General features: G+C 44.4%; 2 protein-coding genes across 3 annotated transcripts in view; one reads left to right on the top strand and one right to left on the bottom strand.

The window, feature by feature from the left end:
* Nucleotides 1-21669, bottom strand: part of LOC308184762 (vasculin-like) — a 463870-nt gene that overhangs the window by 387319 nt on the left and 54882 nt on the right. The window lies entirely within an intron of this gene.
* On the top strand, nucleotides 558-21495 carry LOC308184726 (uncharacterized protein). 2 transcript variants are annotated; one of them, XM_080572108.1, is made up of 2 exons: nucleotides 558-696; nucleotides 17383-21495. In XM_080572108.1, the coding sequence occupies exon 2, from the start codon at nucleotides 19120-19122 to the stop codon at nucleotides 21379-21381; it is 2262 nt and encodes a 753-aa protein (XP_080428234.1). In that variant the 5' UTR covers nucleotides 558-696; nucleotides 17383-19119; the 3' UTR covers nucleotides 21382-21495. The 2 variants fall into 2 exon arrangements, with proteins under 2 accessions (XP_080428234.1, XP_080428235.1); XM_080572109.1 differs by having other exon boundaries at nucleotides 587-696; nucleotides 17594-21495.

The raw sequence follows: 21669 nt of genomic DNA, 5'->3' as shown, positions 1-21669 counted from the left end.
GCTGACGGCATGAAACTAGGATCCTACTTAGTGTCTTTACTAACTATGGTGCTTGTGCAAATTAATTAAAGCAAGAAGCCTTGGGCCCCTTTACCAAGGTCAGTCTCTTAATAAGAGTGTGAGCCTATCTTAAGAAACTGGTAGAAACTGGTCCTGCGGATGGACAAGATCCAAGAAGCAACTGAGTCTGCGCAGAGACAAGAGGTCAACTAGCGGTGATGAGGAAGAGTCATCAATCTTCATCCCCATGACCCCCGACGACCACCACCAGAATACACTGCGCAAGCGCAGATGGCATGAGTTTATGGAAATGACTCCTTGGAACTAATTTTAATATGAAGCGGGGACAGGTTATGAATATGTATAGGCGTATTGTGAAACTTCATGCATATGTAACTCTTTACTGCATATAACCAAGGCAAGTTGCCGCGTCAGGTGCGCACGACTTTGGCGGGACTACCCCCCGTGCTGCCCAGCGCTGAATAAACATACCTACTTTACAATCTTACTGATTGTGGAGTCCATTTTCCGCAAGTCAGTTTGGCGAGCCAGGCAGGAGACGCTCTGCTCGGCTGCGGGATCGACTGCGGAGCGGACGCCCCTAGGTGCACCCCGAGTATTTTCCGCGGAGGAGCCTCCACTCTCAGCTGCTCACCGCGGGAGCAGACAAGGACCTCCTGAAGCTGCGGACAAGCGGTATGTTTTATAGTACAGGAAGGGCCTGTAAGTCGTACGCGTGGCCGGGGCAGATGGTAAATCGCGCAGAGACGTCTGGCGTGCAGCATAGTCCCCATATGGGAGGAGGGTACCCTGCAGGCTGACCCATAGAGCGGTCACGGGAGATTTGGTGACCGATGGAGTGGTCAAGGGGTATTTGCTGACCGATAGAATCAAGGGGGATTTGCTGACTGATAGAGCAGCCACTAGCGATCTTGGGAGTAGATCGAGCAAATCCAAGGTTACCGCTGCATCCCAGTTTTGGGAGTCAGGACGGACCTGCTAATGACTGTATACGAAGCAGGAGAAGGGTAAGCGGGCCTCCCAAAATTGTGACAAGGTTATCTGGGTAATATTTGCAGCTGCTGGAGGGATAATAATTGGAATGTTGATAATTGTATGTCTTATTTGTGGATGTCTGGGTATCTCATGTTGAAAGCATTTGTGTATGTGTTTGAGACAAAGTATTGTTGTGAAGTGAATTACTCCACAAGTAACACGGCCGGAGATGATATAAACAAGTTTGGTTATTGTTTTAAGTGATATATTCTTGTGGTATGAGCGAGAAGTGCAAGGGGCCTCTCTGTGTGATTGCATGATTGTGCTGTGTGAGTGAGACGCAGCATTGCTGCGAAGCGACTGCGGAGTTCGGATCCGCGGTTCCATATTCTCCGCGAGGAGAGCGGCCGGAGACGAACGAAGCGCATGACAGACCGAAAAGAAGTGCTGTTTTATCCCAGTGTTGAGTGGTGGTGCCCAATATACGGGCCCGGCGGTGTGTCTTGTAATCCTATTTTGTTCCTAAATGTTTTGAGTGTGACAAGGAGGAAGGTGGGAGCATTATCTAAGTAACAGTTTAGAAGTTTGGGTATATTCGCGGTGGTGTTCGGTCAGTTTCCCAAGTACAGGGGGAGGGGGGCTGACTGATTATCAAAGCCGTAGAACGGAGAATCACTTTTTTGGTGGTTCGGGCCTGAGCCCTGGGAATTTGGTAAGAAGGGGGAGAGCGAATTTATTTAGGCCTCAATACCTTTTAAACCCCCATCTTGACGGATACACAGGAGTGATTCCTTGTTTCGTGTGGGCTTGCTAACAAAGTGCATGAGAAAAATTAGCATTTGGCTTGAAATTCGGTCTTGTTGAAATGTAAATTTTGTGAAAAAGGTGGTATTGTTTGTCTAGAAGACAGAAGGCTGAGTGCTTCAGGTGTTTTTCCGAAGTCCTGCGGATTTATGATTGGAATGGGGCTCATTAATAATCTGAAATAGTAAAGTTTGTATGTGGAAAGAAGAGTTTAATCCCAGAGAATTGGGACATTTGGGAAGAAGATTAGGAAAAGATAGTAAAAACCTGCAATAAAAAGGTTTGCGTGGAAATTGAAACAAGGGACAGTAACTAATATAAATAAATAAAAGGGAATGGGAAATCAAGGAAAAGGGGAAAATCCAAAAAAAAAAGACGTCCTAAAAAAAAAAAAAGCCTCCTTGGGTGCATATTGGCACATTGGAAGGATATTGTTAGAAATGGGGTCACAGAAAGCAAGAGGACTTCCCCTAAGTATTGCAATCAATGGTGGCCACTATATAAGCTAAATGGACACTTTATGGATCAATCGACTATAACAGTGTCTTGCAATTAATGTTGTTTTTGAGGAGAGAAGGAAAATAGGATGAAATGTTGTATAGTGATATGTTGTTTCAGCATCTTGGAGGGAAAAGGTTTGGAATTAAGTTGGCCCCTGACTGAGCCTTTGGTGTTGGCATTAGAAAAGTACAGGCTGGAGAAAGATAAAGGAAGTGTTAAAAGGGTTGTTGAAGGTGTTAAAGGTTGTGTGGCATGTAGTATTTAACAGAGCTGTTTGAAGTTGAATGAGCAGGGAAAGAGGATGTAGGAATGTTAATAGTTCCGTCTCAACCCGAGGCTGAGATCTCTAAATCGCGGTGTGAGCCCTCTGGGGCAGGGGGACCGTGATGGGTCCGAGAGAGTTGTCGTGGAAACAGAAAAGCAGCTAACTCTTAAAACAACCTGAGTTCATGTGTGAGCTCAGATTGCCAATGGGACCGCTCAGGGAACTGTCAACGATTGCATTCCCCTGACCGACCCCCTCACTGAGACCCTAATCACCCCGGAAATTATGTAAATACCAAAATCTGGTTAAATTGGCTATTGGGAATTGAGAATCTGTTCCAACAAGGTCCAAAAGAAACCCCTATGGAATTTATGGAATTTTTGAATTTTTGGACCAACTTTGAAATGCAATGAGAAAAAAATGGACCTGGCCTAAAAAAAAAAAAAAAAAACAAACACAGAGGCAATTGGCTAGCCTCTTTCTAGGGCAATCGGCCCCTGATATCAGAAAGAAATTGTCTGAGGCTGCAGGACAAACTTACAACAGTCAGGAATGATGGGGACCTGGGGCATCTACCCTAGCAGGTCCACTAGTTGAAATAAAGCTAGGAAACGAAGACAGAGGCTTGAATTTTTGTTGGTTATGGGAGCTTCTTTCTCTGTGTTAATTAGGCTGTAAATGTAATAGGAGCAACATATTCAGTGTTAAATAGTTTAAAAGGACGATTAGGAACTAAGACAACTACAATAATTGGAGCCACAGGGAAGGAGGAGGAACGGCCATTCTTACAACCCCTTGATTTGCGTTTTGGGGGTAAGGAACTAACCCATGAATTTTTGTATGTACCAGAATGCCCGATGCCACTCTTGGGACGGGATCTATTAGCCAAATTAGATGCAACAATAACCTTTGAGGACGGAGAATTAATAATGAAGGTACCTGAGTCCAAAGTAGGACAAATCCTAATGATCAAAGATAAACCCTTTGTTAATATTCCAAGAGAAGTAGAAAATGCAGTTATACCAACAGTAAGGGAAACAGATGTACCAGGGAAGTCGAAACTGGCACAACCGGTAAAGGTGGAATTAAAGGAAGGAGCCAAACCTGTTCGAATCAAACAATATCTACTTAAGATAGAAGCTAGGCAGGGGATAGTGAAAATTACTGACAAATTTCTCAAATATCAGATTCTGGAAGAATGTAAATCGGAATACAATACTCCAATTTTTCCAGTAAAGAAGCCGAATGGCGAGTATAGATTTGTACAAGATCTTAGAGCAATAAATGAAATAACAAAGGATATTCACCCAGTAGTAGCTAATCCTTACACATTGTTAACATCTGTGAGAGAGAAATATAAATGGTTTACCGTGATAGATTTAAAGGATGCCTTCTTTTGCATACCTCTTGATAAAGATAGTAGAAAATTATTTGCCTTCGAATGGGAAAACATATTGAAGTTTTTGGACCACATATGGTAACAACCGTTTTAGAACAAAGGGGGGGGGGGGCACTGGTTATCACCCAGCCGGATGATGAAATATCGGGCAATACTAACTGAACAAGATGACATAACCTTGAAAACGACTAACCTGTTATATCCAGCAGTATTTCTAGGAACCGTTCCAGAAGAAGGACCATTGGAACACAACTGTGTGGAAATAATCGAACATACGCCAGCCACAAAGATTTGAAGGATGTACCCCTTGAAAGGTATTCAGTGGGAATACCACACTCCCTGGCACCCACAGAGCTCAGGGAAAGTAGAAAGGATGAATCAAACAATAAAACAACAATTGGCTAAGTTAATGATCGAGACACAGCTGCCCTGGACGAAATGCTTACCATTGGCACTTTTAAACATAAGAACTAAACCACACAGTGAGACTGGATTATCATCATATGAAATGTTATATGGTATGCCTTATTCTCAAGGGATGCCCCTAGGGAACAATGTAGTTGAGGATCATAGTATCCAGAAATACATAATTACCATTGGAAGGAGATTACAGGAGCTAAGAGAAATTGGGATGATGACTCAAACACCACCTTTAGGATTTGTTATTCATAAAATACAACCAGGAGACAAGGTCTTAATAAAAACCTGGAGAGAAGAATCATTGAACCCCGATGGGAGGGACCGTACCTTGTTTTACTTACTACTGAAACAGCTGTGAGAACAGCAGAAAGGGGTTGGACCCACACATCCAGAATAAAAGGACCAATAACTACCGAAGCCTGGAGGGTTGAGTCCACTCCTGGGGAACTGAAACTGAGACTAAAGAGGAACTGATATCCCAGCAATGAGGTTCTGCATGAATTAAGGGCACTGGATAAAGAGGACAAGGCTGAAGGGAGGAAAGGGAGAAGGCAAGACCGGGGTAGGACCCTCCACTGCGGCGTGTATGGTCTACCGAGGGAGGCAACCCCTATGGGTATTGACCGCCGAGTGAGAGTGCCTCGACCGAACTTCTCCCGCGCTATCAGGTTGTCCTGAGAAAAATAACATGAGAACCTTTTAAACCCATAATAAAATTGTGATTAGTTTTCCAGGAGCTGGATCACCCCGAAGGGCTGAATGGTAACACAAGCTCTGAAAGCGGGCCCAACCCCATGATTGAAGGCGCTTCCCACACTCTCAAGATTGGACTGCGAAAAAGGATAAGAAATGCTATACTTCCTGGTACTGTTTTTACAGGGGCAATTGGGCCATGGGCAGGAATGGAGGAATAACTTTTTCACTTTGGGGGAGGAAGTGGCCAAGGCCTTTAACCTTAGTAACTGCTGGATTTGTGGAGGACCGGGGGGGAACTGAAAGTTGGCCCTGGGTAGCAGGCCCGGTCGAACCCAAGTGGTGGGTCAGTAATTTGAGTGAAGTTCATAATGGGACGCAATTTTGGAAAGAGGAAGGAGGCCCATGGCAGTTGCACTCGTCAGCTCGGGGTGTATACTGCTTGAACAGAACAGGAACAGTGGCGGTGGGAAAAAGTATTTGCAATTGGACTCTGTCCCCCGGATATGATTGTACCGATCCTGGATGTAGTCCTATAAGCTGTACAGCACGTAGTGGGAAATGGAACGCCACATATGTTCAGCTGAGAAATGGGACTTGGCTGAAATGCTCATACAGATAATTTTTTGGATCCGGATGTGAAACTGTGGCAAGAGCACAAGCGGGGGGACAATTCGATGGTCAAATCTTGAGCTGTCAGCGTGATAACACCACTGAGGAACAGCATGTGGTGCGGGTCTATCGCTGGAGATGGCAGGATGAGAATGGGAGGCGAGTGTTCTTTAAACATTTCTGGTCAGCTTATAATATGACAGGCCACCAAGGAGAACTGAATTGTGACTGTAAGTGGAAACGCAACGTGGGAGCTTGGAAGCGCGCATATACGAGTACAAACGGGGCAGACATTGTAACAGGACCACTCGGTAACAAGGACACTCTGTATTATCACGCCCCAAAGGGTAAAGAGGGATGGGATGGTCCTTTTCCAAACGGGACGTGGGCCCTAAAGGGACATTATTGGGTGTGTGGCAAACATGCTTACAAGAGGCTACCTGGAAACTGGTCGGGAATATGCTATGTGGGGTAGATAAGACCATTCTTCTTTTTATTGTCACAAACACAAGGAAATCATTTAGGAATAAGATTATATGATGACCTGAACAGAGTGAAACAATCTACTGATACTTCCTTAGCCGGGGATAGTGCCCAAAAATGGGGAAAGAATGAATGGCCTCCTGAAAAAATCATACAGCATTATGGGCCAGCTACCTGGAACCCGAATGAGTTGGTATCAGGAGCCCGAGAACCTATTTATAATTTGAACCGAATAATTAGGTTGCAAGCTATCCTCAAAATTGTAACCAATCAAACAGCGACGGCCTTGGATCTTCTGGCTGATCAATCCACTCAGATGAGGAATGCTATCTTTCAACATAGAATGGTCTTAGACTATTTACTAGCAGAAGAAGGGGGAGTGTGTGGAAAACTGAACGATTCTAATTGTTGTTTATGTGAGAAACACTCCGTAGCCAATAACTTAGGCTCAGGCGAGGATCTTAGTGAAGTAGTAATTTATTCGCGTTTGCAATGGCGGGCGCCCCACAAGCAGGAGAGCGCACCTACTAGTTCCAAAACACAGTTTATATACTTTTTGATGACAGGACCCTCCCCTGTTTCCCCACTGGAGTGGGTAATCCAGGTTCACAATCTATCTGATGCTTCACAGACAATGCCTGGCCTTCAGTTGCCGGCCTGTTTTTGAGGTGGTAATGTTTTCTCCCCTTATCTGGCTTGACTTATAGTGATTTTCACCTGATTGCTCTAAGGAGTCTGGTTGTCTGCATTTTACGAGGTCACCTGCTGAGCTTTCTTATCACTGTAAGCATATCTCAATACCACATTCCTTCCTTCTATACAATGTAACACTGCAAAAACAACATTTCTATTCCCACAATTCCCCCCTTTTCTCTTTTTATAATTTGTTGATTTTTGCAACATTTTTCTCTAAGGTGTAATTAGGTAGATGTCTTCCTCTTCTTCACCTTCTTTGCTTTCCATCTTCTCTAATATCATCCTCTTATCTGAGTAAGGTGATGGCTTCGTGGTCATTTGTTTTAATAGTGCAGTTTCAATTAACCGCTGGACAAGTCCCCTTACACAGGGGATAATGCAACAACCAATGGCTGTCAAAACTCCTGCTACTACGATCAAGGATGTAAATATGGACACTACCATCCCTTTCCATTTACCAAACCAAGATTCCAACCATCCTGTGATGGAAGTGTCTGCTCCTGAGTTTTCTGCCAATTCATTGGCAAGGGTGGTAAGCCCTTGCAATGCTTTAGTTACTGTGCCATCCGGGGCAGTATTGTTAGGGATAAAAGTACCACAACAGTTGCCCAGCATCACGCACACACCACCTTTCTCCGCAAGAATCATATCTAATGCTATTCTGTTTTCCCAAGCCATTTTGCTGGTGGCATCTAGTTGTTCAGCGATTCCTCTTATCGCATCTCTTGTATAGTTTATGAATCTCTGCTGATTATAATAAATATAAGTAATCCAATCCACATTCTTATTAATTGTTACCCACCAGAACAGTGACTCAAACCCTGCAGCAATTTGATTCCTGGCTTTATGTTCATCAGGAACTCCTCTAGGCACCCCTATAGAATCTATGTATACTCTATCATCAAATGATATTCCTAAGCCTCTTTTACTTCTTCTGGGTATTTGTGATGTTTCGCTTTCAAATGCCAGGGTGAAGGGTATAGCTAATTGAACAAGTGCACAAGTGCCTCCCCAGTTAGATGGTAGGGTGGACCGTAAGATCTTCCCTCCACAGTACCACCAGAGATCTGCCCTGGGGATCTCAAGTCTTGAGCAGTTTCCCATCAAGTCCTCGGTAGCATTCAAGGTCCTCGTGCACAAGGCAAATTCTCCCAGATGCTGGGTAGCACTCACACCCTGCCGTGAGAGGCAAGCTGTATGGTTACCTATAGCTGTGGAGAATGCAGGGGGAGCCCTGATATTGCTATCATGCAAGGAAGGGAACAGCAAAGAGAGAGACTTACAGGCCTCATTTCCCCAGGCAGTCTTTTCTTGGTACAATGCAATCATACATCACATCCCTCGGGAGTCCTTGGTCCACCCCAATGGGAAGGGCACTATCTGGGCAATCGGTCATCCCGAGGCACAAGCATAGCAATCGCTATGGTTGAGGCTCTGGACAGTATATTTAACCCATTCTATCCAGGCATTCACATCCCCATACCCTGTTTCAATCTCAAATGTTTGCCTAAGATCTTTTATTTCTTTAACTGTGACAACTGCCGCATTTTGAAGAGGTTCTCCTGTTTTCTCTCCTGTTTTCCCCTTGAGTTTCTCCCTTTCTCTGATGGCAAGAGAGTATCGTTCCCTTACAGCTATTTTCAATCTGGCTGTTGGGTCTCGCCCAGTTACATCTGCTCCAAGACCAAAAGTACGGTTTGTAAGGTAATCAGCCTGACTAATTGTTATAGTTATTGGATTACATTGTAGATGCTGACAATTGGGCTGAACAGTTCCTTTAAATATGTTAATTTGTTTCTTTAACCTCATAAAATAAACACTTGAGGCGGGTGTATGTGACCACCCTTTATGATTGGTCGTCCACCATACATCAGTCCATGCTGGGCAAGGGGGTCCTTCAAACATACTGCTAGTCTTAGGTTCAGGACAGAGATATTTGTGCTCTTTGCTCAATTGTCCTTGAGCATTTAAATCTCCACAAGTTAACATTTCACAAGCATCAAACGTGATGGATTGTGGTTCATAACTCTCTGTCACATTCACCCATATTTTGACAGGATACCCTGTCTTTGCTATCATCTGGTCAAATCTTTTCCAAGTTTCCAATTGACCAAGGCCTTCTCTGAGGCCTACAATTATCAGAAACAAAATTAATAATTGATTTTTCCCTATCATTATCTTTAAACCTTAGGTTTCCAAATAATTATCAATACAAAGAATAAGATGTACACTGCTACTATAACGAACCCCTCTTGGGAGCACTTCAATTTGCTATAGATTTGTCCTTACAAGTCACATTCATTAGTTACCTGTGAAAATAAAAGGTTAGTTTACAATTGCAAGCTTTTATCCCGTTCAGAGTCTATTACAAAGTTTTTTTCTTTTTGATTTTAACTTTCAGCAAGTCTTCTGTAGGCACAACTCCCCAGGTGCTAGGGTCGATGGATGCCTTCACTCGAGTATAGTGAGTCCAACCTTTTTCCGCAGTTCTTACGGCTGTTTCAGTGGTTAGTAGTACTTGGAATGGTCCTTCCCATTCAGGCTGGAGTTTTGATTCTCTCCAGGTGCGTATCAGGACCCAATCTCCTGCATGGAATGAATGTACTGGGAATTCCAAAGGTGGAGTTTGAGCCAACAGTCCACGAACCCTGAGAGATGCTAAGGAAGAAGATAATCCAAGTATATAATTTTTGAGAAAAATATCTTTAGTTTCAAAAATAGGTATTTCACCATTTCTCCCCAGGTACGGTAGTCCGAAGAACATCTCATATGGTGAAACTCCTACATCTTTTCTAGAAGCAGTTCGAATTCTAAGGAGTGCTAAAGGTAAACATTTTGTCCAGGGAAGCTTAGTCTCTAAAACCAGTTTTGACAGATGCTTCTTTAATGTCTGATTCATTCGCTCCACTTTCCCCGATGAGGGAGGATGCCATGGAGTATGAAACTCCCATTTTATTCCCAAGGTTCTCATTAATCCTTTTAAAATAGATGAAGTAAAATGACTTCCTTGATCAGAGTCTATATTTTCAATAACCCCATATCTAGGGATTATTTGTTCCAGGATTACCTTTATCACCACACTAGCTGTTGCTGATGCTGAAGGAAAAGCTTCTACCCATCCTGACAAATGGTCAATTAATACCAGCAAGTACTTAAATCTACCTACTTTAGGTAATTCAGTAAAATCTACTTGGATGCTCTGAAAAGGTCGAAGCCCTGGCTCCTGTCCACCCAGAGGTTGTTTCCGTAGCGCCTTGTTATTCACTCGTTGGCATGTTATGCAACTATTACACACCTGTTTAGCTACAGTATACATGCCTACACATATATATTTTCTTAATACCGCATCACACATTGCCTGTACTCCCCAATGACTTCCTTGATGTAGAACAGCTAAAATTTCCCTCATTATTTGTTTATTTACCATTTCTCTCCCATCAGGAAGAATCCACCGTCCTTCAGACTCCTTCGCTCCTAATTCCCTAAAGATTTCTATCTCCTTTTCACTGAATATTTGCTTTTCAGGTGGAGGTTTTATTTCAGGTACAAGAAGCAGCTTTGCTTCCACTTCCAATTGCAAAGCTGATTCTTTAGCCTTTTCATCTGCAATTCTGTTTCCCCATTCAACTAGTGAGTTTCCTTTTTGATGTCCTTTCACATGCACCACAGCAACCTCTTCTGGTAGTAACAGATTTTCCAAAAAACTGTCTAATTAATTCTTCATGGACCAATTCCTTTCCCTTGCTGTTTACTAAGCCCCTTTCTTCCCAAATTTTTCCAAATGTATGTACCACCCCATATGCATATCGTGAGTCAGTATATATAGTTCCCTGTTTCCCTTTTAATAGCTTTAACGCTTGACTTAATGCATATAATTCACAAGTTTGGGCTGACCAATTACTAGGCAGTTTTCCCATTTCTTCGACGTTCCCATCTGTTCCTTCAGTGATGGCATAACCATTACATCTCCTTCCTTGCACCACCCTAGAAGATCCATCTATAAACAATATTTCCCCTTCCTCTAAGGGCAGCTCTTGTAAATCTAATCTTATCTTTGTCTGGTAATTTATTAGATCTAAGCAGTTATGTTCCATATTTATTGGATCTTCAATTCCCTTTGACAAGAAGGAGGCAGGATTCAAAACGGGTTCTGTAGTTATAGTTAAATCATCCTTTTCAATTAGTATAGCTTCATATTTTAGTATTCTGGAGTCTGTCAGCCACCTTCCTGCTTTCTGAGTGAGAATAGTCTTCACTTGGTGAGGGGTAACAACAATCAGTTGTCCTCCAAAGGTCAATTTCCTGCTCTCTTCTACTAATAAGGCAGTTGCTGCTACTGCCTGAATGCATTCTGTCCATCCCCGGGACACGGGGTCTAATAATTTAGACAAATATGCTACAGGTTTCTTCTTATCTCCCCATTCTTGGGTTAACACACCCAAAGCAGCACCCTCACTTACGGTTATAAAAAGATAAAATGATTTCTTTAAGGCAGGAAGAGCTAAGACTGGTGCTGTAATAAGATCTTTTTTTAATTTTTCCATTACTTCTTTTTCCTCTTTAGTCCAGTTCAGTATATTGGGTTCTTCCTCCAATAATTTGAGATATAATTTCTTTGTCTTCTGTGCATATGACTCTATCCACAGTCTGCAATATCCAATTAAACCCAAAAATTTTCTCAACTCCTTCTTTGTTTTAGGGAGAGGAAGTTGCACAATTCCCTGAATCCTTTCAGGGTTTATCCTCCTTTTGCCCTCAGAGACTAGATGTCCCAAATACCTAACCTCTTTTGCTACATACTGTAATTTATCTTTAGATACCCTTAGCCCATGTTCTCCTAAAAAATTCAGGAGTTTGTTTGTGGCTTCTCTTACCTCTGATTTTTCTACCCCAGATATCAATAAATCATCTACATACTGTAACAACGTCACCCCTTCGGGAATCTGAAATATTTCTAAAATCTTTTCCAATTCTTGTCCAAACAAATTGGGAGATTCAGTGAATCCCTGAGGCAAAACAGTCCATCTATATTGCTGTTTACGGCCTGTTTCTGGGTCTTCCCATTCAAATGCAAAAATATCCCGACTTTCAGGATCCAGTGGGCATGCCCAAAAGGCATCCTTTAAATCTATAACACTGAACCATTTGTGCTCATAAGGGATTTTACTCATCAGGGTATAAGGGTTAGGAACCACAGGGTGGCGCTTTCGTGTTATCTCATTAACTTTTCTCAGGTCTTGTACTAATCGGTACGAACCATCTGGCTTTCGCACTGGTAAAATTGGAGTGTTATATGGTGACATACAAGGCTCCAAAAGACCATCTTTAACTAGAGTTTGCACTATAGGTTTCAGGCCCATTTTTCCTTCACAAGAGATAGGATACTGCCGTTGTCTAACTATCTCCCTCCCTTCTTGAACAGTTATCTTTAAGGGAGTTATATTAAGCCCTCCTCGATTTCCTTCCCTTACCCATACCATGGGATTTATTTCTTTCTCATCATTTTCTGTTAATAATTTCATTGAGACTGTTATTCCTTTTTTGCAGGTCTTCAATTGTAATCCTAATTTGACTATTAAATCTCTCCCCAATAAATTGGTCCCCGCTTCAGGTACATATAACAATTGCCCAGTGACAATTTTAGTTCCCCAATATAATTCAGTAGTTTCAAAAAGTGGCACTACCATACCAAATCCTTTTACCCCTGTTACTCGTAGAGTATTATTAGTTAAATTGAGTCCTGATATTTTATAAGCTAAAGAGGATCTGGCTGCTCCTGTATCTACTAAAAATACAACCTCTTTTTTATTAGGTCCCACTTCTAAATTTATCAAGGGCTCTTGGTGGGACCACTGTTCAAAGAACCCCTGACCCCCCTATTCAGAGTTTATGATGGTAAACAATCTTTCTTCCCTTTTCCATTCAGGACATTCTCGTTTAAAATGTCCTGTTTGCCCGCATTTATAACATCCTTCCTGTACCTGCCGTGGCTGAGAAGGAGGTGGCCACTTTGATTTCACATTCCTGTTCCCTTTTTCTTCTTGATTCCATCCCAATCCTTGTCTTTCCTGAAACTTCTTTTCCCGTCGGTTCCCCATTCTCTGCCCCACCACTTGATTCACTGTGGAGATCATCATTTTCGTCTTTTGCTTCTGCTTTTCATCTTCCCTCCTGACATACGCTTTCTGCGCTTCCCTCAAAAGTTTTTCTAACGGCTCTTCGTTCCACCCCTCCAGTTTCTGAAGTTTCCTTTGTATGTCCGGCCACGCTTTCATCACAAAATTAATCTTCAAAAGCCCCTGTGCTACAGGGTCGTCAGGATTCATTCCTGAATACTTTCGCATCCTGTCCCTGAGCCTTTCCAAGAAATCACTTGGAGTTTCATCTTTACTCTGCTGAACCTCAAATGCTTTAATAAAATTCTGAGACTTAGGTACTGCTTCTCTAATTCCTCTAATTACCATTTCTCTCAAGTCTCTCATGTTAACCCTATCCTGCACATTATTGTTGTTCCAATTAGGGTCCACATTTGGAAATTTTTGCTCTGCTGGAATTACTCCATCTCCTGGAGGATGATCCTTTTCCCATTCCCGCATTGCTGCTCTTCTAATCATTCCTCGTTCTTCCCCTGAGAATAGCAGATTCAGAATTGCCATCATTTCTCCCCAGCAACATAGATTGGGTCCCAAAAACTGATCTAACTGTCCTGCTAATCCAATGGGGTCCTCAATCAGATTTCATTTCCTTTTTAAAATTTCGCACTTCTCCGCTAGAAAGGGGAGCATTCACATACCCTACCTGTCCAGGTCCCAGCGGCACTTCACGGAGAGGATACGTAGCAGCTTCAGTAGTGTTAGTATTATTAGTACCAGGGAGTGGAAAATTCTCAAGGTCTTTTTTACATTGTTCCAATTCTTTTACCAGTTTGGGGTACCTCCTGTTCCCAGAGCTAATGTTATCTATAGTTCCTGTCTCTTCTTTCGGAGGAACTGCTACAGCAGCCGCTGCTGCTGCAGCAACTTGGGGGTTATAAGGAGGAGGTAAGTTATCCAGAAGGTCCCATTTATCACTTGTCTCTTCCTCTTTCTTTCCCTCTTTATTCTGATTTTTGCTCAAAACCAAATTTATTCCTTGTATCCAACAAGCTGCATACTCCGATTCTTCTTCCGAAAATGGAAATTTGTTATTAACATAAAAATTTAAGGCCTGACATACCCAATCTTTGTCAGACCCGTATTTTGGCCAAAATACTGCAGTTCCTTTAATTGGTTCTTTTGTCCAGACTGACACACAATATTTAACCATTTTCTTCCTATCTTTTTCCTTAGTTTTGGGGTTATTCTTCCAATTTCTCAACATCCTTCCTAAAGGACAGTCGGTAGGCACTCCCCCAGGGATATCTCCCTGTCCCCTGGAACTCATATTTCCCATTTTTCCCAAATTTTTTCCCAAATTTCCCTGGTGTACTGCCAAGCACTTCCCCGTGCAAGGACTTACCGTACACCAAATTTCCCGAGACTCTTCCTTTCTCTCCCTTATCTCACGCTTCGTCCGTCTCCGGCCGCACCCCTCGCGGAGCTACAGAACCGCGGATCAGGACTCCACACTCGCTTCGTACAAAAGTACGTCTCCATCACACATCACACAGAGTCTCACCCGACCCCCAAGGCAATACTTAATATTTCTTACCTTGGTCTGTGCACAGAGTTACCGGATCAATTCTTAAAACCCGGAGTGCCTACCTTCTTCCTTTTCCCCAATCCTTCACGGATCCTGCCTCTTTAATCAGTCTCGGGCCCTCTGTCAGCTCTCCGCAGAACCGCCACCGTCGATGCACAGGACCGCTGAAATCAGCGGGGCATGCCTTCCTGCTGCTGCGGCGGTGGGGCTCCCCGGTAGGTGACTGGATCCCGGACGAGCCCCCAAATTGTGAGAAACACTCCGTAGCCAATAACTTAGGCTCAGGCGAGGATCTCAGTGAAGTAGTAATTTATTCGCGATTGCAATGGCAGGCACCCCACAAGCAGGAGAGCGCACCTACTAGTTCCAAAACACAGTTTATATACTTTTTGATGACAGAACCCTCCCCTGTTTCCCCACTGGAGTGGGTAATCCAGGTTCACAATCTATCTGATGCTTCATAGACAATGCCTGGCCTTCAGTTTCTGGCCTGTTTTTGAGATGGTAATGTTTTCTCCCCTTATCTGGCTTGACTTAACATAGTGATTTTCACCTGATTGCTCTAAGGAGTCTGGTTGTCTGCATTTTACGAGGTCACCTGCTGAGCTTTCTTATCACTGTAAGCATATCTCAATACCACATTCCTTCCTTCTATACAATGTAACACTGCAAAAACAATATTTCTATTCCCACATTTACAAATTGATGATAATGGAAAAGTGGTTAAACAGATAACAAAGGAAATCAGGAAGTCAGCCCACGTCCCAGTACAATCTTGGAAGGGTATGGATTGGGATTTCTTTTCGTGGTTGCCCGGTGGACCATGGGTTAAAAGGATGCTATTTTTATTTTTATGTGGTGTAATGACATTATTGTTTACACCTTGTATGATACCTTGCTTTACGTTGTTGGTACGGCGAATAATAAATAGCACCCAATTTGTGATGACTTCGGGAGAGAAAAGGTGATGTGTCGATAATGATGCTTAAGAAATGGACACCCCGAGAACTGACTGATGAAATCCAGTTGTTACTAGCAAAGGTTGAAGAAGAGACACAAATTGATGATATTAAAAAGAAGGTGAGGAATTGTAAGGAATGGTCCAGCAATTCGTGTCACTAAGGGATTTGAAGGGTTAACATTGAGACCCGGGTTTAGGCGATAAGAGAGCAAAGGGATTTTTTAGAGAAAAACTGCTGACTCTGCACGGGACGTGCAGTAGCTCCTGACATCCGGCCAAGAGACTACCAAATAAGGAGGAAGACCATGAGCCTTCAGCCCGAGCGACCCCTGAGAGACCACCAGAGACTGATACGCAGGCGCCCCTGGGAGGACTTCGGATTCGGGAAACCAATTATAATAACCCTGCCTCTTCTAGAAGTAGTAATGAATATGTATTAGCCTGGGAGCATCAAAACCAGCCGCCTTACGTAACAGGTGTGCGTCCCGGTGGAGCAGAGACTCCCGGCGCACCCAGCGCTGTTTGCTTGCCTCTATTCGTTTAATAAATTGTAAACTTTGATTGCAGTCCTATTTGGGACTCAGTCATTTATAACAATGGCAAGGTGCGTGGGAGGATATGGGCAGGTAACTACGATGGTTGTCACCTCTGATGGTTTTGGACTTCACCCCTGAACAAGTGCAGAATCCTAAAAGATTGATAGAATGTTTAAAAAAGATATGCTCTGTCCCTGGCAATGCCAGAGTTACAGCTTGCCACACTGTGCTGGGGGCTGGCTTATGCCTGTCAAACAATAGTCAACACTATTTAGCACCCTCATGGGGTAGAGAATGCACCTGAATCTGATCCAAGCCCCACAACAGACTATGTGGTTAATCCAGCCCCTGCACCAGGCACAGCGGCTAATACAATTTCCGTGAAGGACACTGTGGCAGAATCAGAGAGCCAACCTGTGCCGGTATCAGTTGCCCCTGTACACAGGAAGAAACAATGGATGCGAAAGTCAACTTGTTTAGTAACAAATACTAGGAGGGTGAAGGAGGAAGAAGTGGATGAGGCAGGCTACTCTGAAGTAGGGCCATCATGAGAACAGGAGGAGGAAGAGGCAGAACTCACAAATGAGGCAGTAACCACTCAATCCCTATCCCTGGGTGAGCTGTGAGATATGCAAAAAGTTTTCAATTGTTGCCCAGATGAGCACATTATCACCTGTATCTAATTCTGAGATAATGAGGCTGCTGTACTGAAAGGGCGGGGACTCCAGAATGAACTTGAGTCAGAGGGACCGTGACCTGTGGATAATTCCATGTAGGAACGCCTATACCACAAAAAATGTATAGCCATGCATAAGTCCACTCCAGAGCAGGTACACCCTTAAGGAACTGTGGCCTTGTCCTGGTTTCTGTGGGATAGATGAAGAGAGTGTACTGGGTCTGGCTGGGGTTGGAGTTAACTTTCCCTGCAGTGTCCCATATTGTGTTGTACCATCAAGACTCCCTCCAAACCCCCGCAGAGCCAGTAGGCTGGGGGTGGGCAAGAAGTGGGAAGGGGACATCACCAGGGCAGCTGACCTAAACCAAAAAAAAGGGATATTTCATACCGTACGATGTCACACTCAGCAACAAATGGTGGGAAAGAGGAAGGAGAGGGGGGGCTCTCATTATGTAGACGTCTGTCCCCTCCAAACAACCACTATGCTTATTGAGGCCCTGCTTCCCAGGACGTGGCAGAACATCACTAATTGATGGGAAGTAGAGAATAATTATTTTTTCCTCTCTCTGTGTTTCCTTTGCTTTTTTTTTTCCCTCTTCCTTTTCCCTTTAATTAAATTGTCCTTATCTCAACCTGTGAGCCTCTTTTTGTTCTTTCCAGCATACTTTCTCCTCACCCTCTTCTTCTGAGGAGGCGGAGTGAGAGAGCGGTTATGGTGGAGTTCAGCTGCCCAGCAAGATAGAATCATAGTATCATTAAGGTTGGAAAAGACCTCCAAGATCATCTAGTCCAACCATCCCCCTACCACCAATATTACCCACTAAACCATGTCCCTAAGCACTACATCTAACCTTTCCTTAAACACCCCCAGGGACAGTGACTCCACCACCTCCCTGGGCAACCCGTTCCAATGCCTAACTACATTTTCTGAGAAGAAACATCTTCTAATTTCCAACCTGAACCTGCCCTCGTCTAAATCATCAATAAAGACATTAAAGAGGATGGGCCCCAATACCGACCCATGGGAAACACCACTTGTGACCAGTCGCCAGCTGGATTTCACTCCATTCAACACCACTCTCTGGGCCCAGACACCCAGGCAGTTTTTAACCCAGCAAAGAGAGTACCTGTCCAAGCCACGGGCTGCCAGGTTCTCCAGGAGAATACTGTGGGAGATCATGTCAAAGGCCTTGCTGAAGTCTAGGTAGACTACGTCAACAGCATTTCCCTCATCCACCAGGTGGGCTACCTGGTCATAGAAGGAGATGAGGTTGGTCAGGCAGGACCTGACTTTCATGAACCCATGCTGGCTAGGCTTGATCCCCTGGTTGTCCCACACATACTGTGTGATTGCACTCAGGATGACCTGTTCCATAATCTTTCCTGGCACAGAGATCAGGCTGACAGGCCTGTAGTTCCCTGGATCCTCCTTATGATCCTTCTTAAAGATGGGTATCACAAACAAATTAATATGAACAAATTAAACAGGAAATAGTTCATGCAGTAGCCCTTAGGGAAGTCCGAGCAGGACAAGATGTAAAGAATGTGCTCTACACCGCAGCCGGGGAGAATGGTCCCACCTGGAGCCTCTGGCAGAAAGAACCTGGGGAAACTCGAGGTCGACCCCTGGGGTTTTGGAGTCGGGGATACAGAGGATCTGAGGCCCGCTATACTCCAACCAAAAAATAGATATTGGCAGTGTCCTGGTTCCAGTTAGGACAGAGTTAAGTAGCTCATAGTAGCTGGTAGGGTGCTATGTTTTGGATTAGGATGAGAAGAGCGCTGATAACATGCTGATGTTTTAATTGTTGCAGAGCAGTGTTTACACCAGGCCAAGGACTTTTCGGCTTCTCGCTCTGTCCTGCCAGCGAGCAGGCTGGGGGTGCAGCAGGAGCTGGGAGGGGACAGACCCAGGACAGCTGACCCAAACTGGCCAAAGGGGTATTCCATACCATCTGACGTCATGCTAAACAATATATAGGGGTGGCTGGCCGGGGTGGGGGGCCGGCTGCTCGGGGATAGGCTGGGCATCGGTCAGCGGGTGGTGAGCAATTGCATTGTGCATCACTTGTTTTCTTACACATTATTATTGTTAATACTATTACCATTATCACTATTATTATTATTATTGTTATTATTATTTTCCTGTCTTAATAAACTGTCTTTATCTCAACTCACAGGCTTCACTTTCCCGTTTCTCTCCCCCATCCCAGAGAGGGAGGGGGGAGGGTGAGCGAACGGCTGTGTGGTGTTTAGCTGCCAGCCGGGTTAAACCACAACAGTCCTTTTGGCGCCCAACGTGGGGCCCGAAGGGTTGAGATATCGACAAATCTGACCAGAGTGTGTTAAACTAAAATTGGTATAAGTATTGGACCTGCTTAATAGTTGCTAGTCACGATGTGGATTGCCTTAATCTCCAGTCTGCTGTACCTGTATTCCAAATTGAGTTTTATGGTGCGTTACTTTCTGTATGTGCTCCCTGTTGCACTGTTTATCCTTTCCGGGCCCTGGTTTAAGATTGTTATGGTACTGTGCGGTGTAACAATGGCTTATGAAATGATGAAATATCTGGTCACAACTTTAACCTGGTATTTGTACTCAGCACTGTCGTCGACTCTATACTTTGGAACCCATATCTCGGAAACTATTAGCAATTACACCTATTGCCTGTTTTCGTTAGGGAGCCAATCTGTGAAGGGGACAGGGGAAGACATGTTTTCCTACCTGTTCACTCTCCCTTTCTCCTTCACCACCACCCTCTTATCCCCCGAGCTAGTTACGGTGGTTCTCCGAGATGTTGAATATCCTTGGGATACTCAGACCAGCCTGCTCTTGTTGTTATGTCTCCTGAATGTGCTTCAGGTTTTGTTGAGGGTTAAACAACTACTTAGGAATCTCATCCGGAGATCTGTCTTGAGGCGGGATAGTTGCGAGTGGCAGGGAGTGTGGGAGGATATGGGCAGGTTTCTAGAGCAGTGGTCACCTCCAGTGTTTTGGACATTCACCCCTGAAAAACTGCAAAATCCTAAAAAGCTGGCAGAATGCTTGAAAAAAAGGTGTCATGACTCTGGCAGTTCCAAAGTGACACAAATCACTGTAGCGTGCTGGGGTCTGGCTTGTGCCTATCGAGCTGCAATTGATGCTACTATCAACCTAGCTCCAGCTCCTGCAGCTGCTCCAGCCTCTGCAGCTGCTCCCCCTCCTGTGCCTGGGTCAGAGAAACGAGCTGTAGCAGTGCAAGTTGCCCCTGTAGACAAGGTGAAAAAATGGTATAGAGGCTCAGGTCGTTTAAAACGCAGACAGTCTTCTGCTAAGTCTGGGCGTAGTGAAGACGAGGCTGGGCCATCAAAGGTGCAGGAGACTGAAGATGAGGATGAGGATGGCGAAAAATCAACAGTAACTACCCGGACTCCATACCAGCCATCAAAGGTGCAGGAGACTGAAGATGAGGATGAGGATGTCGGAAAATCAACAGTAACTACCCGGACTCTACACCGGCCATCAAAGGTGCAGAAGACTGAAGATGAGGATGAGGATGTCGAAAAATCAACAGTAATTACCCGGACTCTATACCAGCGTGAGCTACGAGATGTGCGAAAAGATTTTGGTCGCTGTATAGGCGAGCAGCTTGTCACCTGGCTGCTCCGGTGCTGGGACACGGGAGCCAATTATGTGGAATTAGAGGGCAAGGAAGCCAGGCGGCTGGGATCCCTTGCTAGGGACGCATGCATTGACAAAGCAATTGGAGATGGAGCACGATCTCGCAGCCTCTGGAGGCGTCTCCTGTCAGCTGTGCAGGAAAGGTATCCCTTCAAGGAAGAACTTGTATGTTTACCAAGCAAATGGACCACCATGGAGAAGGGAATTCAGTACCTGAGGGAATTGGCCGTACGGGAAGTAATTTATAAGGACCTAGACTACGCACAAACATCCGCAGATCCAGATGCAGTCCGGTGTACACTACCCATGTGGCGGAAGTTTGTACAGAGTGCCCCATCATCATATGCCAGCTCATTGGCAATACTAGCCTGGAAAGCGGAGGAGAATCCCACAGTGAATGAAGTGACTAAAATACTCCGGCAGTACGAAGGAAATCTCTCCTCTTCCCTAAAGGCCTGTGTCTCAGCTGTGGAGAAACTCTCTGAAGAGGTCCACCAACTTAAAGAGAATTTATCTTCCCCTCCACCTGAACGAACCAGTGTCCACCAGATAAAAGAGAATGCTTTAGAGAAACTTTCTGAAAAGATCCACCAACTTGAAGAAAGATTATCTTCCTCTCCACCTGAAGGAACCAGTGTCCACCAGCTAAAAGAGAATACCTTGGAGAAACTTTCTGAAAAGATCCACCAACTTGAAGAGAGATTATTTTCCTCCCCACCTGTACAAACCAGTGTCTCAGCTATTACGGGTAAGCGTTCATCTATGCAAGGAAGACAATATGGTGGGCACACACCCCGCGCCACCCTGTGGTTTTACCTACGTGACCATGGAGAGGACATGAGAAAATGGGATGGAAAATCTACTGCGACCCTAGAGGCACGGGTACGTGAATTGCAAAGGAAAACAATTGGGAAAAAGGAGTTCTCTGAAAGGTTTGCTGCTCCAACTTCCAGCAGGCAGTCCTTTAAACACAGAAATGAAGATTCTGACCAGGACTAGAGGGGCCCTGCCTCCAGCCAGGGGGAGGAAAGGGACAATCGAGTTTATTGGACTGTGTGGATTCGATGGCCTGGCACGTCAGACGCACAGAAGTATAAGGCTTTAGTAGACACCGGTGCACAATGTACTCTAATGCCATCAAGCTATAAAGGGCCAGAACCCATCTGTATTTATGGTGTGACGGGGGGATCCCAGCAGTTAACTGTCTTGGAGGCTGAAGTGAGTCTAACCGGTAATGAGTGGCAAAAGCACCGTATTGTGACTGGCCCAGATGCTCCGTGCATCCTT

This window comes from Anser brachyrhynchus (genome assembly GCF_964034855.1).
Source record: "Anser brachyrhynchus genome assembly, chromosome: W".
In the NCBI taxonomy this organism is placed as follows: domain Eukaryota; kingdom Metazoa; phylum Chordata; class Aves; order Anseriformes; family Anatidae; genus Anser; species Anser brachyrhynchus.
Note: the sequence above shows the minus strand (reverse complement) of the source record. Positions and strands in the feature narration are given on the sequence as shown.

Bases quoted from the DNA above. Each gene is read 5' to 3' on its own strand.
- LOC308184726 (XM_080572108.1), top strand. From the start codon at position 19,120: ATGTGGATTGCCTTAATCTCCAGTCTGCTGTACCTGTATTCCAAATTG.